The sequence below is a fragment of the Caloenas nicobarica genome, chromosome 1 (assembly GCF_036013445.1).
Source record: "Caloenas nicobarica isolate bCalNic1 chromosome 1, bCalNic1.hap1, whole genome shotgun sequence".
NCBI lineage: Eukaryota > Metazoa > Chordata > Aves > Columbiformes > Columbidae > Caloenas > Caloenas nicobarica.
Window position 1 is genome coordinate 31,835,995 of NC_088245.1, and position 15,158 is coordinate 31,851,152.

At 36.9% G+C, this 15,158-nt stretch overlaps 1 protein-coding gene across 2 annotated transcripts in view; it reads left to right on the forward strand.

Moving 5' to 3' along the window:
* Positions 1 to 15,158, forward strand: part of CNTN1 (contactin 1) — a 253,457-nt gene that overhangs the window by 204,180 nt on the left and 34,119 nt on the right. For both annotated transcript variants that reach the window (XM_065635765.1, XM_065635775.1), the window contains 3 exons: positions 3,895 to 4,053; positions 7,311 to 7,460; positions 11,019 to 11,089. In XM_065635765.1, the coding sequence (XP_065491837.1) occupies positions 3,895 to 4,053; positions 7,311 to 7,460; positions 11,019 to 11,089 (380 nt within the window). The remainder of the gene's footprint in view (positions 1 to 3,894; positions 4,054 to 7,310; positions 7,461 to 11,018; positions 11,090 to 15,158) is intronic.

Genomic DNA, 15,158 nt, shown 5'->3' on the forward strand with positions numbered 1-15,158 from the left:
TGGTGCATCTCCTACAAGATCTGTTACAATGCGTGGTTTCAGTAACGTGAGTTAATTCATGTCCTTTGGGCATTTTACTGTTTCGTGTCTTCAGGTATGACATGTTCTGAAGTACTAATGCTCTGTCATGCTGACAATTCAAAACAGACAACTTGCACTTGAGGCCCCATGTTCCAGTTATACTCTAGAGCTGTATAGCAGCTGACGTATGTAGCTTGTGCCTTGATTCTGAATTTCTGTCATCTGAAGATGTTGTGGATTTGAATCTTTCTATATTTAATTTTTGATGGGTATTAACAGCCAGTGAAATGTCTTCAGTTTCGGATGAAATGTCAAAGCAAACATGCTAAGTGGTGAAAACGCAAAATACATCTGTAAAGAAAAAGAGAAGGGCCTGTTCATGTGCATTGGTATTATGTAAGCAATTCCTTTTAAACAGGAAAAGAGAGACAAGGTGCCTTATCAGGCTTCTGATTCTCCTCCCAGCCCAGTAATTACAATTAAAATGATTGCTCTGATGTTATGTTGTGTAAGAGATTAGCATTCATTTTATGCTCAACATTCAGTTTTTAATACAATGAACACAGTTCTGCTTAGTGCTGAGGAATTCTCACTACCATTTTTGTCAGTGAAAGGCTCAGCATCTTACAGGGCTGTAGGAGTTTAACCCCAGCCGGCAACTAAGCCTCACGCAACTGCTTGGCCACAACTCCCTGACAGTATGAAGGAGAGAATCAGAAGAGTAAAACTAAGAAAACTCATGAGTCGAGATAAAGACAGTTTAATAGGTAAAGCAAAAGCTATGCACACAAGCAAAGCAAAACAAGGAATTCATTCACTACTTCCCACGGGCAGGCAGGAGTTCAGCCATCTCCAGAACAGCAGGGCTGGCTCCGTCACACGTAATGGTTACTTGGGAAGACAAACGCCGTAACTCTGAATGTCCTCCCTTCCTCCGTCTTCCCTCAGCTTTTATTGCTGACCATGTGGTGTGGAATATCCCTTTGGCCAGCTGGGGTCAGCTGTCCTGGCCATGTCCTCCCAACTGCTCTTGCACTCCCAGCCTACTTGCTGGTGGGGTGGTGTGAGGAGCAGAAGAGGCCTTGACTGTGTAAGCACTGCTCAGCAGTAACTAAAACATCCCTCTATTGTCAACATCATTTCCAGCACACATCCAAAACATAGCCCCATAGTAGCTACTATGAAGAAAATCAACTTTATCCCAGCAGTCCCTCAGACCCATGCTTGTCTCCTGACTGGACTGCTTAGACTGGTTGGACTCAGTGATCTTAAAAGATCTTTTCCAGCCAAAATGATTCTATGATAGATGCAGTAGTTCGTCACCTGGATGCACCTGATTGCAGTACCTAGGATGGCCATATCAGCAGCCGGCTCTGCCCACTATATTCAGACCTTGTGGGACTGTGCCCCATTGTTGAAAGAAATGCCAACCCTGGGGTCTCTCGTCAGTCCTGGCTCAGCTTTCCTGAGGGAGCAGCTGGCCCTTGGTGTTTCCTGACACGTGCCATTTTCAGACACTTTGATAGAGAGGTGAGAAGCTGTAAGAGACATCTCCCAAAGAATGAAGGAAAGGAAGATCTTGAGACTGATGAACCTTTTCATACCTTCCAGTTTGAGGGCTTCTGAAATGAACAGTCTTGCAGGAGAACAGGCTTCTCAGGCCTTAGCTACCTGAGTTGTTAGAGCTGGGCTAGCAAATATGCACACGGAGAATTGACTTAACAACCCTCGTCTTAAAAATCATCTCTTAGAAACAACTTCTACTTTGTGCATCCTCTGTAAGAGTAAGAGGCTGTTTCCACATACATTGATGTATTTAGTCCTTACCTTGAAAAGGGGGGTTATAATTAGTAGATTCGTTTTCATTATGAAGATTTGAATTTTAATAGAAGTTGGTTATGAGCAACCCAGTAGTCAACTGACATACATTTTTCCAAGGATTCTAAATGGGGTCTGGTTTTGGATCTTAGGAGAAAAAACAATGAGGAATTTGATTGCCAAAGTGACAGGCCATAGCCCAATAGATTGTGTAGAGTGGTCACACTTATTTATTTTTAAGCAATGACATATATATTCTTTGAGGAACCAGTCTAAATTTGAATACTTTTGGAGCGGGAATGCTATTGCTTGCTCATTAGAAGGATGAATTCATTGAAACTGAGGAACAACAATATACAGTGGTATATTTGATTGATTCAGTTAATTTCATCTGGTTCCTTTGGCTCAGATTTATGGAGAAAATAAACAGCTCAAGAGCTGAAGAGAAATACATTTGGCACACTGTGTGTTTAGATCTAATGTAGAAATCTCCTTCCATTGTTTTTGTTAAGTTGTTTTTGTTTTGGTTTTCTGTGGTTTCTCTGTAAATGCTGCAGAGCAATGTATCCTGTTATTTCTTGTTGTTTATTTTAATATACTCTGGGACTTGTTCAATCAGATTGTTGGATAATTACCTGAATCATGCTGGCATGTTATTATCTCTGAATGTGGAATTAGAAAATACTTCTTAATAGTTCTAGTGCACTGTCTCTGTTTTTACACAGTAGTTAATATATTACATAACTGTGTATCTTATAAAACAGAAGCATAATAACAAAACCAGAACAGTCAATATGAAAATGATGATCTGAAAATATCTGTAGGCCAAGTTCGTAAGTAGGCACTAAGCTTTGTGTTACAGAATTACTGTAAATTTGAGGGGGTTTAGCACAGCTTACTGAACATTGTGGTGTCTTGAAGATTCCCATATTTACATAAGATTTTAAAATAAACAGCAATTACTGAGCAGAAATAGTATTTAATACTTGAAAAGCATGGAAAAGAGACTGTGAACTAGTTTAGGACAAACAACTTCTACCTGTAATGATTTAGCTGGGTGTTGAGGGCATAGTAATATGCCGTCAAGCCAACATCTGTATTTAGTTCATGATTTTTTATATTCACTAGACCTATGAATTCTGAAATTAATCTTTGCAATTATATGCCTTTTGAAGAAAAACAAAATACTCTTTAAAAATTATTTTATAGATGTCGATGATCAAGACTGAAAGGGCAGATGTGGAATGACTGTTCTGTGAAAATTTTTTCTCTGTGACAGCTTAGTGCTTCTGTTCCTTGATGATGGTTTTTGTGGGGTTATTCTGGTGCACAGAGATTGTTTACTTTCACCCGTGTCATTTGCAAGACTGCTTTTAGTTCACTGAGTATAGTGGATTCCACATTTTGGCTTGGACTTTTGAAGTTCTTGTGGGAAGGCTTTAGTAGAACCATAAAGAAACATTGCCTAATTCTGCTTTCACTCAAGTTGTATTTGTCTGTAGCAAGTTTGAATCTGATGATGGGTTTACCACACTGGGGCAATGGGAAGGCCAAGAGAAATGTGAAGAGAGCTATAGAAATGTCTTTCAAGGTATGATTTGTCTCCAATATAAGTTACAAGATTTTCCATATAAATTGCAGTCAAAGGCAATATGGCATAAGCAGAAATACAGATTAAATGTAGGCCACCAATCAGGTCATCATTAGGTGGAATTTAGAAGGGAAGATTTTGTGTATTTTTTCTGAGTTCACTGTTGTTTGGAAAAAGAGCAGCAACAGTTTCAAATATCATTTTTTCACTAAAGAAAATCTCAATGTTACTATTTAGGCAGGAGTTATGGAAGTTTCATTTGGTAATTGTTAGATGCAAGAGCACTTATCCTCTGAATCACTCTGTAGAGTATTAAAATGTATATATACATTCTCGATCTGTTCTTAAGTAGAAAGTGAAACTCCAAAGTCTTGAATTTGGTAAATACAAGTAGAAAAGTTAGCGAAAGTTCATTTTTCAGAACATTTAATTTCTGAGTGGAATTATGGTTTCTTTTCTTTCAGGTCCTCCAGGCCCTCCCGGAGGTATAAGAGTAGAAGAAATTAGAGACACTGCTGTGGCGCTTACCTGGAGTCGTGGAACAGACAATCACAGCCCTATTTCTAAATACACTATCCAGTCAAAAACCTTTCTATCTGAAGAGTGGAAAGATGCCAAAACAGGTAACAGTAATGCCAGAAGTAATAAAGTCAATAGGTTTTAAAAGTGTTTGATTGTTAGAAAGATTGGCTAATCAGAAAATAGTCACAGTGAAAGGAAACCAGGGATGCTATTAATGTCTTCTACAGGGTTTGGGAGCAGGTACCGTCCTGTCAGTGTGTTGTCAACAGGTTTGTTCCCAGCACTTGAAGGGCCTGAACTGAATATCAAGAAATGTGGGAAAGAACAGGCCAGAATTTATGCCTTTTTTGTCTTTCCTTGTTGCTTGAAACATTCCACATCAACAACCAGAATTGTAAAAATTTACTTACAGGTTAATATGAATGGCAAAGTGTCTTCATTTCTGTATTTGTTATGCAGAAAGTTGGTGAAAGTTGTCTGGTTTTTGCTAGGGACAGACTATGTTCCAGTTGCATTAAAACTGGCACGTCTAAAGAAACATAGCTCAGATTATCCTTCTAACCACTGGATGTCATCATTGTGCCACATAATTGCAGTTGAGGAGACACCTGCCTGAACACAGGACATGTTAATGTTTATTCCTTTGCAAGATTTAATATAAATGCATAAGTTATGAAAATATTTTTAAACCTTGAACGTTTTATGAAGGATAGCATTGCTACAAGCCATACAGAGTTGTCCTATCAATATGATTCATATGCCACTGTAATAACTTAAGACTTTAGTGATTTCTGTGGAATTAAGGCCTCTCTAAATGCATTTCAAAATAGTAAGGATAGTTTCAGCTGTTGTCTTTCATTTAAGTTTTCCTTTGAAATTACACAGATAGAGGTCTAAGAAATAGACTTTGATATATTGGCCTGAAAATCTCTATTACATTTTTAGAATAAAAAGTTAAAAATGCTAGACCTACTGCCTTAATTCCTATTTGTCTTCTAAAATATGTAGTATTTGTAGTTCTATTGTATATAATTACCTCCAACAGCCAGCACTAGTATACAAAAGTAGCTTGGAAAATAAAACTAGAAGGTTCCCCAGTCCCTTCACATCTCTTGTATCTTGTTTAATAGCTTCTGTAGAATAGATATCTTTGTACTTTAAAAAAATAATTAATGTAGAAGTTAGAGGTGTTCGAATAACTGATTATTTGCTTCAGTATCAATATACACTGGAGAGAGGTTCCTTTTAGACCAGCCTCCACTTTTTTCAGGATAAATTTATAATGTATTTCCTATTCTTTTTTTTTTTCTGTCAGTCTAAGAAAAAAAAAGTAATTGTGAAGAAATGAAATTGTAGGAAGATATAGGAAGAACTTATAAACAGCTCTGATACTGCTTCCTTTAGTGCTGTGTGTTACAAGAACTAGAAATGTGCGTCGGAGTTACAAATGTTGGATTCAGATCTCCGTTCTGTCTGGTTCCGAGCAGACACTTGAACCCATCTTTCTCACTTCTCAGGAACATTCTCTGTTAGCAGTATTACAGGCATGATGGGATGCACTTTTCCGCATCCCTGAAGTTTTTCTACTTTACAGAATTAATGAGATAGTCATTGGGACCAACAGTCAGACCCTGAGTCTTTTCCTGCAGCATGTTGAATGGGATTCACATCTTCAGTGGGACAGAGAGGAATCTGGATTGTTAAATTCCTTTTTAAAGGAGCTAGCAGGAAAGATATAAATTATTCATTTTTGAGAAGTTGAAATGAACTATTCCAGCGTTTTGAAAATCATTGCTTTTTCATTTGAACCACACTGAGTAATTTTGATTAATAGATGATTCCCTCAAAAAACAGGTAAAATCACCACAGTAACTGTCACTGGCACCACTGCAAGCTTTTACTTAATTTCTGGGCTCCTCCCAGTTTGGCTCAGTGTTCACTTTCATATGAAAGAAGCACGATGAACGGTCCAAACTGATGTCTCATCAGTGTTTAGGCTATCATTTAATGTTGCTCATTTTCAATGTACAGAACAAAAAATATACTTTGGCATTGCACTTTGGAAATATTGTTGTTATTATTGCTACTACCATTTTTCCCAAACCAAATCATTCATCACAGGTTGCATAATACTGAGTGTGTTTTATGAAGGAAGTGTATTCTACATCACAGTATGGAAATATATATGAATGGATTATGTAATTAGTTGTTTACATTTAGATTGCTCTTTCCAGTTAAGAGGATCAGATTCTCATCTTGTTGAGTATTCATAATTATTCTGGGAATTTGTGGCACAGTGAGATTAGATGAAGAGATTGAAAGCAGCCCAGAAAAAGGAATGCCCAATTTATATCATGGCTTGGATGCTGTGGGACGTTTGCAATGGCTCTATTGACTGGACAGAAAAATAATTTGAATAAGGATGAGGGAGGGTAGTGGGCAGGTCAAAAGACAATGGAAAGTGTTTTTCTTTCTCCTTCAGGGCCTCACTTTAGAATGAAAAGTTTGATGATTATTTAGTAAAGTGTCACCATCCAGTGCTTACACTGCTGTGCCTGTTCTTCTTGCAGCTGTTGCATTCATGTTTGAATTCCAGATCACTTGCCTTCCCAGTGCAGAATATCTCATTTGTCAGCTCCCTCTGAACCCAGGACTGTAATTTGACAAACAAGTCTTGGCCCATTCAATTAATTAAAATCTTTCCATAACTGCAGACACCTATAGAAATAATCCCTATCGTCTGTGAATTGTAGACAGAGAGTCATGAGATAGACATGTTATTTATGGTAAAGAAGCTCATTCTTATGACAATAGTAAGTCTTTTCACAGGAATTACAAGAACATCTACTCTTGTTGGGTCAGAAATAGATAGTAAGTTGCAAAATACTCACCATGTCTACCAAAATATGACCGCATTTTATAAACCACTCTTTATCAGTTCATCAAACCCTACATTTGCATGTCTAGCCCTTGTCTATGTCATGAATTTTTGTTTTGCTGTTTCTGCATTCCAGATTTCTCATTCCGTTTGTCTGTAAGTAAAAAGAAATTCTACAGTTACAATATGTAAATAGTAAGGATACCTCATAACTACATGTACTTGTTTTGCTAAATCACACTCAGTTAAAACTTGCCAGTTTGTAAGGGTTTATCCAAGATAGTGTCATGGTTTCCAAATTCTCAGTCACTGCTGTGAGTACGCCTTGTAGAATGTCATATTCCTAATGTACAACATCAAGTTTCTTTCAGTTGGCTACATGTGCTTGAACAATAGTGTTAGTTTTGCCAAAATCAACCATGTTGTTGGCTGAACTTATTGTCAAAATGCTGTTTTCTAAAGCAATTTCTTTTGGTTTAGATCCATCAGATATTGAAGGAAATATGGAATCTGCTACAGTGGTTGATTTGATTCCATGGATGGAATATGAGTTCCGGATAATAGCAACAAACACTTTGGGGACAGGAGAACCTAGTATGCCATCACAGAGAATTAGAACTGAAGGCGCTCGTACGTAAACAGAAAATGTCAAGTTTTTTAATGTACTTCTTTATTTTCACGTTGTTATTAGTCCATTTTGTAATTTTGTTTTTTATTTTAAAAAAGCACTTTATAAGATGCAAATCTAGCTAATATGTTTTCAGCCACACAATACTATAGATTTTAGTAAGCAAATACCAGACTGTTGAGATGCGATGCCATCAAAGTAGGCAGGGAAGAAACATCGTGATACAAATGGCAAATTTGCCTCTGTTGCTGAAACAGTCATAGTGTATGTTTCAGAGATCCCCCATTGTATCTGTCAGTCAGGGAGTGTGTGTGTATGAATGCACACACATGCTTGGGAGCAGGATACAGGGCTTAGAAAGAAACGTGCATATGTTTAACAAGGAAAATGCCCATGTACTGTTTGGTTTGTATTGTAACTAAAGAATATGTGACAGGATCTGTGTTATACTACATAATACCATTTTTCTGTGACTGAAGGTTTGGTCTTGTGTCTTCTTATTCCATGTCAAAGATGTGACATTATCTGACACACTATATGCCCTTATCAGTATAATTGCTGAGTGCTAAAATCTCAGAGTGTATTTAAGGATATCCTTTAAGCTCAGGCACGTCCTTTTTAAAGTGAATTCTCCAAAATATAGAATTAGTTATTATTGTCCAAGATAATACATTCTGGTTTGACTGTACAAAGGAGATAACAGCAGTGCTTTAGGAGGTACTGTATCAGTGAAAAAAGACTTTATCCAGCAAAGCTTGTACACCATTATATCCTCCTTAACACATATTAGCACCAATTGTGCAATCGAGATATATTTACAATTGTTGTCCCATAGCTTGAGATTTGAAACTAAAAATGCAAAACCAAAGTGTAAAGATTATTTTTTCAATTACACCTTCTGGGTGATTGCTTTGATTAGATAGTATTTTCAAAATAAAATGTATTTGCATTGCAAATTTCAAAACACTTATTGAAAAAGACCCGCATTTGGTCCATTAAAAATTGTCTTGCTTAGAGAGAAAGAAAATGCAGATTGCTTAAATTAATCTGGACGGGGGGGAAGAGATACAGAACTTTAATACTAAAGTAAAAGGAAATCACTGCCTATAAAATTGACTATTAGCATTATATATTTTATGACTCAACAGCTGGTTTTGAAGGCCCAGGAATCTAAATGAGAAATCCACACATGCTTCTTGCTGTGCTTGGTGCACAATACACGTTTTTCAAATGTCAGAAAAGAGACCAAACGGGAGGGAAAATAATGCTTACAGGTGGAAGAGTGGTAGCATCCTGCAGTTTGCAGTGTGCTGTGTTCATGGTATTTGTTGTAGCCTCCCCAAAAATGGCACATCCTCCAGTTTTGTAGCAGGAGGCAATGCATTTGCCAGAGGTAGTTTGTTTAGTCTGTTGTCTGGTTCCCCATGCAAAGCATCATTGTCATCTCTGGCAGACTGTGAGACATTTTTGGTGAAACAAAACAAAATGTTAATGTAGTCTTCCTGGGCATCAGTCAGCACTTCTTGCCATGCCAAAATAGGATATAAATCAGTAACAACTTGCAGATTAACGTCTGTGCTCAAGTGCATTTTCCGCCAGGAGGTGGAATTTTTTATGAGTAGTAACAATAGGATTTGGGTTGTACTATCAACCTCCGGGGTACTACAGAACAGTACTGCCTGTACATTTTCATGTAAATTTGAAGAAGGTAAATATTTTATTGCACAAACAAAAACCCATATCCACACATTGTAGTTATCTTTAATATTTCTTCTGTGTTAAACAGCAAAAAAACAGTCATGCATATTTGTTGTACTGGATGAGTGACAAATAATGTCTGTTAAATCAAATTTTATCAGTGTCTTTTCCAGTTTTGAAGGCACTTCTTGTAGATAACTATAATTTCGGTAACATTTTTATTAGCATGCTAAGTATGTGTGTGCTATGATTTTTCTTTTAAATGAAATCTGCTCGCTTCATCAATAACACATTTCATAGTGATTTCTTGAAATTCAGTGGATCAAAGTCTGGTTAAATGTATTTTAGATTCTGGATGCATTAGAGCAATTGTCTAAGAATAGCTGTCTGAATTAGTAACCTGGTCTTAATGGAAAGAGAAACCTGGGTTAATGGTTCAGAGAGTGAGGGAGATTCTCTTGAAAAGGGTGATTTGTAAGAAGTTAGACAGTCTTTTTTCTCTTCTCGGGCAGCCTGTGCATCTTCTTTGACTACCTAAGCATTCTAGAAAATCTCTGTTTCTGAGTACTAAAGTTACATGCTTATAACAGATAGTGTGACTACTGTGTATTTCAGTAATAACAAGGCCAAGTAATAAGTTGAAGCTTCCTGTCGAATTATCATGATATGTATGTTTACTCTCATTCTTCACTAATTTGTTTTCTGGAAAGCCAGAAATAAATAACACAAACCATCCACTGAATGCTGATTTCAATTTTAAATGTATTGATACATATTTTTATCCTTTCTGAAATCATTAATTCTTCTCTGCTTTTTGTTTCTCCTCATGTGACCCTCAGAGAAGGCCTCAGCAAACATCTTATTTAAATAGTGCAAAAGCACTTAGGAACTATCCCCTGACTATCTTGTGACCTTCACTGATTAGTGGAAAAAATGCCTGATCATATAAGAATTTTTAACACAAAGAACGTGTTCCTGTAGATAGGCTATGTAGCTAATGCCTGACCACGTGGGGCATATTCGATGCACTACAGGTAGGCTATGGTTTCCTAAGTTTTCAGTGGTACTTTCATGTGTCCTCAGTATTGAGTGACAGCAAATAAATACGTAAACACCATAGAGGATAGCAGTAGAATCACCAAACTTAGTGAAAAGAGTCTCACAGAAATCAGAATGTAGGAATGATTTGTAATGGAGTCCTTGACAGTATCCCGCTTTACCACTCAGCTGTGCACTAATGGTAGATCAACAGATTTTATTAATTACACAGAATATCAGTGTAAAATGCAATTAGTAAATTACTAACTGCTATGCCAGCTTCACGTCTGAATATCTACCCATTCTGAATATGCCAATCAAAAAGACATGTACCACTAATCTAGAATAGGATTAGGCCAATGCTTCAAAGATATATCCATGGGTTTAACCTTACACATTGTGAGTAAACCCATTGAAGCAGATGGAACTGATCACAGCCTGTTAAGGTAAATACCTGTCCAAGTCCTGGATGCTTGAGCCCTTGGCATACCAAGGTCTTAGGCAGCACAAGAACAAGACAGGGTGCTGCTCTTAAGACCTATAAGGAGTGTTCCATTTCTGAATATTCAATCAAATATTTGCAGAGAGTTAAAAAGAAGAATGATTGCTAGCTATGGTTAGAACTGGCATGTTTCCTGCAGCAGTAGCTATACGTTAGTCTTGGCAAGACCAGAGACTCTCACAGCTATTACAGACTATCATTATTTTAATTGTGCGTGCCACGTGTGCTCATTGGACCTGCTGGTAAAAAGAAAAGCAAATAGTGATATTTTTACTGACTACATACTTTGTAGTAATTTTTCTTGTCTTTTCTATTTTTCTAGCTCCTAATGTGGCTCCTTCTGATGTCGGAGGAGGTGGTGGAAGCAATCGAGAGCTGACAATAACATGGATGGTAGGTATTACACTGAGATGGCACAAAACCTCTAATTCCTTGTATCTGATCTTGCTCTTCCTGAAACCCATGGCTGGTTTGTCAGTGGCTCCTGTGAGAGCAGGATTTGTACGCAGTATATAGATTTTCAGACTCTTCTCATAAAAATATTTAAAAAGTAATGAGTAGGACAATATTTTAGGTGTTTCTGTAGTGGACATTTCTAAAATATGATCTAAAACATTCTCCAAGTATGTTTCGAAGAAATAGAAATACATACTGACTATGATAATGCATTGATATAACTGCATTTGAAAATCCTGCATATGTATCTTTCTTTGAGGCTTTTTTAAAGTTACAATCTGAACAGCATACAGATTTACTTACTACAACTAAAACTGTAACATCTTAATTATTATTTTCTTCTGCTGTGCACAGATTTACAGGATTCATTAAAAAAAAAAGAAAGTACATTGCCATTCAATAAATTAGCCTGTCATCATTATTAGCTGGAGTTTTAAGGACATTATTGTATATTGCCATTTTGTAAGTTTTATTTTATACGATTGTGACTGGTAACACAAAACAGTGTTCCCTCATATCACAATTTAGCTGTTTATTGATATCCACATACTGATGATGTTGCACTTTTCCTCCAAACCATTAATTTTTCTTTAATGATTATGTATTCAGCAAAATAAAGAAAGGGAAAAGGGACAGAGATAAAATATTAATCACAAAAATAAAGGAATGAAAAGTTAAAAAAAATACAGTGTTACCAAAAAAGCTTTTCAGGAAGCAAAGTATTTTGAAAATTTCATCTCTCTCATATGCCATAGGTATTCAGTGCATTAGATTTTGTTTTTAAAAGTCTTGTATATATAGGTATATGTAAAATGCTGTCTTCTTTCTAGTATTGCAGCATTGGTTTTTAAAATCTACCTATACTGCAGGGTTAAAAAACAAACAAACAAAAAAACAGAGAAGAAGGGAAAAGAGACAAGTAAATAGGAAGAAAGCAAAACCTAGAACAAGAGATGATAAGGAGTTATAAGCAAAGTTGTGTAGGCAAAAGTTGCATGAAGGAGAGTTGAAGTCTTCTGAAGGGTATTTGGGAAAGCTACTAGGGAGAAATAAAGCAAAAGAAAGCACCTGTCTGATTCATGTGAGAGCCTATCAGTATCCAGCAAAACTAGAGTTACAGAAGCATTACCTCTGGCAAAGAAAGATGATTAAATGTTATGCTTGAAAAAATTACCTATTTTTTTCTTGCTATTGACCTCTCATTTCACTTTCATAACACTATGAGGCACATCAGGCATGTTATGCTATGCATGTCTTTTGGGGAATAGCATGTTTCAGATGTTGCAGCTTATTTACCTCTATGAAGAGTGCTTTTTCTTGTGGGAAGTAACATAAAAATAGCAAATAGCAACTGTGTCATTGTATAGAGATCCCAATTACGAGTGTACACATTTTAGTCCATATGCATATTTCTTTTTTTTGTACTTGAGGTTGATCATACCTCTTTGGAAAAGTTCTCAAGTAAGACACAGAAATAGCGAGCCATATGTTCGGGCTAACAGATTTGGGCTTTTCTGGGGGTTTTGTGGGGTTTGTTTTGTTTTTAATTCAGTTCAAAATATTTATTCAGTCATCCTAAGTATTTTAGCAATTAATCTACCTAAAGAAAAAATTACTAAGTTTCTGAAAAAGGAAGATCCACACTTCTGTTAAAGTGTATTGAAAAGATTATTTTTTAATTCCAACAACAACAGGTTAAGAAGTAGATGTGTCCTAACTGGTTTGATTCTGATCTTTATTTATTTTTGAAGAGCAAAAGTCAAATAAGAACACATGCAATGGACAGTTGCACGAGACCTAGATTATTTTATTATTTCTTCACAAGTGCTGTCTTATAAAAACTTTTAAAAGCTACAGAAATATTTCCTGCATTGCATGTAAAGACCTATACTTGTGGAATTCTCAATGCAGTGAAAATCTAGATGTGACCAAACAAAAAAAAGAAAATTATAACCAGGAGAATAGTGACTAATGCAAGAGCTGAAGTACGAGATCATTTCAGTTTTTCCTATACGCCCAAGTAGATTTATATTCCAATTATTTCTCTTACCTAATGTCATATGTTTTACATCTGTTCTGTAATGAGTAGCTCATTTAGTCAGACAAATTAAACATGCCTTTAAATATTTACTTCCCAAGAATCTTCCACTACTGTGTCTAGCAACTGTTTTCGAATAGAGGCATTAAATTTATGGAGCCTGTCTGACAGACAACAATATATCTATCTGTGAGGCTAAGATAAAGGTGTATATTGATTCCCCCAAATGTGTTGACATTTGCATATGCTACTCAAAATAGTCCTTAATTAAGAAGAGAAGAACAAAATGCATGGCAGGTTCATGTGTTGCTGCCAACCCCTTTTCAGCTTTTTGCTATGATTCATAAGCCCATGTCAAATGAGACAGACAGAGATACAATCAAAGCTCTTCTAAGTCTTGTTTTGAAATAACTGAGAAAGAGAGCTAGGACTGACATGCCCATTCTTCTTCTCTTTTTCCCCCTTTGTCTTTCCCTCACCTGTTTTGTTTTTTGAAGTTTTTAGTGAATACTATAAACTGTTCAGCTACTTATACCTACTTATGTGCTGCCATTGGAAGACAAGCTGCTTTCAACATTTTATTTAAGACCTTTCAGAATATAATATTTAAGTGCCAGTCCTGGCTTTCTAAAGTTTGCTGTAGCTGAAGAACATTCTGAGACTAGCGCCCCATCCAGGCTGCTTATTTTAGCATATGACATAGGATTCTGGTTTATTTTTGGCAGCTACATACAATGATAGATTCAGAAGATGAGCTCTCAAAAGTGACGCCATCCATGAAATCTTCTACTTTTTTAATTGCAAGGTTGTCTATGAATTTAAACTTAGGTACATGAAGGTAGGTTAGCTGTTCTGGGAAACTAGGTATGCAGTTTTCACCCGTCAGACCTGAGGCAGAAAACAAGCTAAGACGTGAGTTATACCTCATCCAATAGGTACACTCAGAATATTCCTGACACAGAAAAAATAAACACATAAAATAGATTACCTAGTATTCTTTTTTTCATAGCTGATTTGTAGTTAAAACTCTTTGCATGGTGGCTTGTGGTTAGCATCACAACTAGAGACCAAATATCCATCTCATTTTCAGCATGAGGAGTTTCTTGAATTTCATCTCTTGGCAGTCATCTTAATTACCGATTATACTTAAGTCATTCATGTGTTGTCAAAAGTCATGTTGTAGGTAGATGGGTATCTTTGCACTGTCTAAAGCTCCATTATAATTCAGATTTGACATATATTAGCATTTCACCTGTGTTCCCCAGAAGAGCCAAAGAAGTTACGTATGTAGAGAGCTGCAGTCAGCTGCATCAGTCAGTTGTCTTCTGCAACGTGGTGTCATGGTTAGAGTACCTGCCCGCGAAGCAAAAGGCATTCACTCCGGAAGGCTGTCCATACGTATCCCATGTTCTAAAAGGGTGCCCTCACCCTAGTGATGGTGTGCTGAGGCCACTTCCCAGTTTTTGACTGAACTGAGCCACTGTTCTGCTAGAGATGCAGTTAAGTATGGAAAAAAAAAGAACGGCAAGCAAGAAGAAACCTACTGGTTACTGAACTCTGCAGGCAGTACGTCCTGTTGGATTCTGGGCCTTGCTCCCACAGCTGTTTTGTGCTTGTATCCAGTGACGATCCCATGCTGAAGCACTCATGTCTGGGGAGCTTCATCTAGAACCAGCTTTCTGTACTCAACCAGCTGTAAGGATGCCTGCTTTTAATATTGCTGTGTTGTTATTCTTGTGACTTTAGCACTCATGTTGCAGAGTGGTGAAACTTTATAGCAGCAACAGAGAAAATGGGATACAATGGGATCTGTTGGCTGGTACAACCGGGACAGGGGTCAGTTAACCTTTAGCTGAGTAAAATCAGAAGTCCCACCCTTTGATCCGATTCTGTACATTTCTCTCGGAGGCTTTGTCATGAAGAAAAGAAGTTCTATCATTGTTCACGTGTCCTTTTGAGACACTTTTC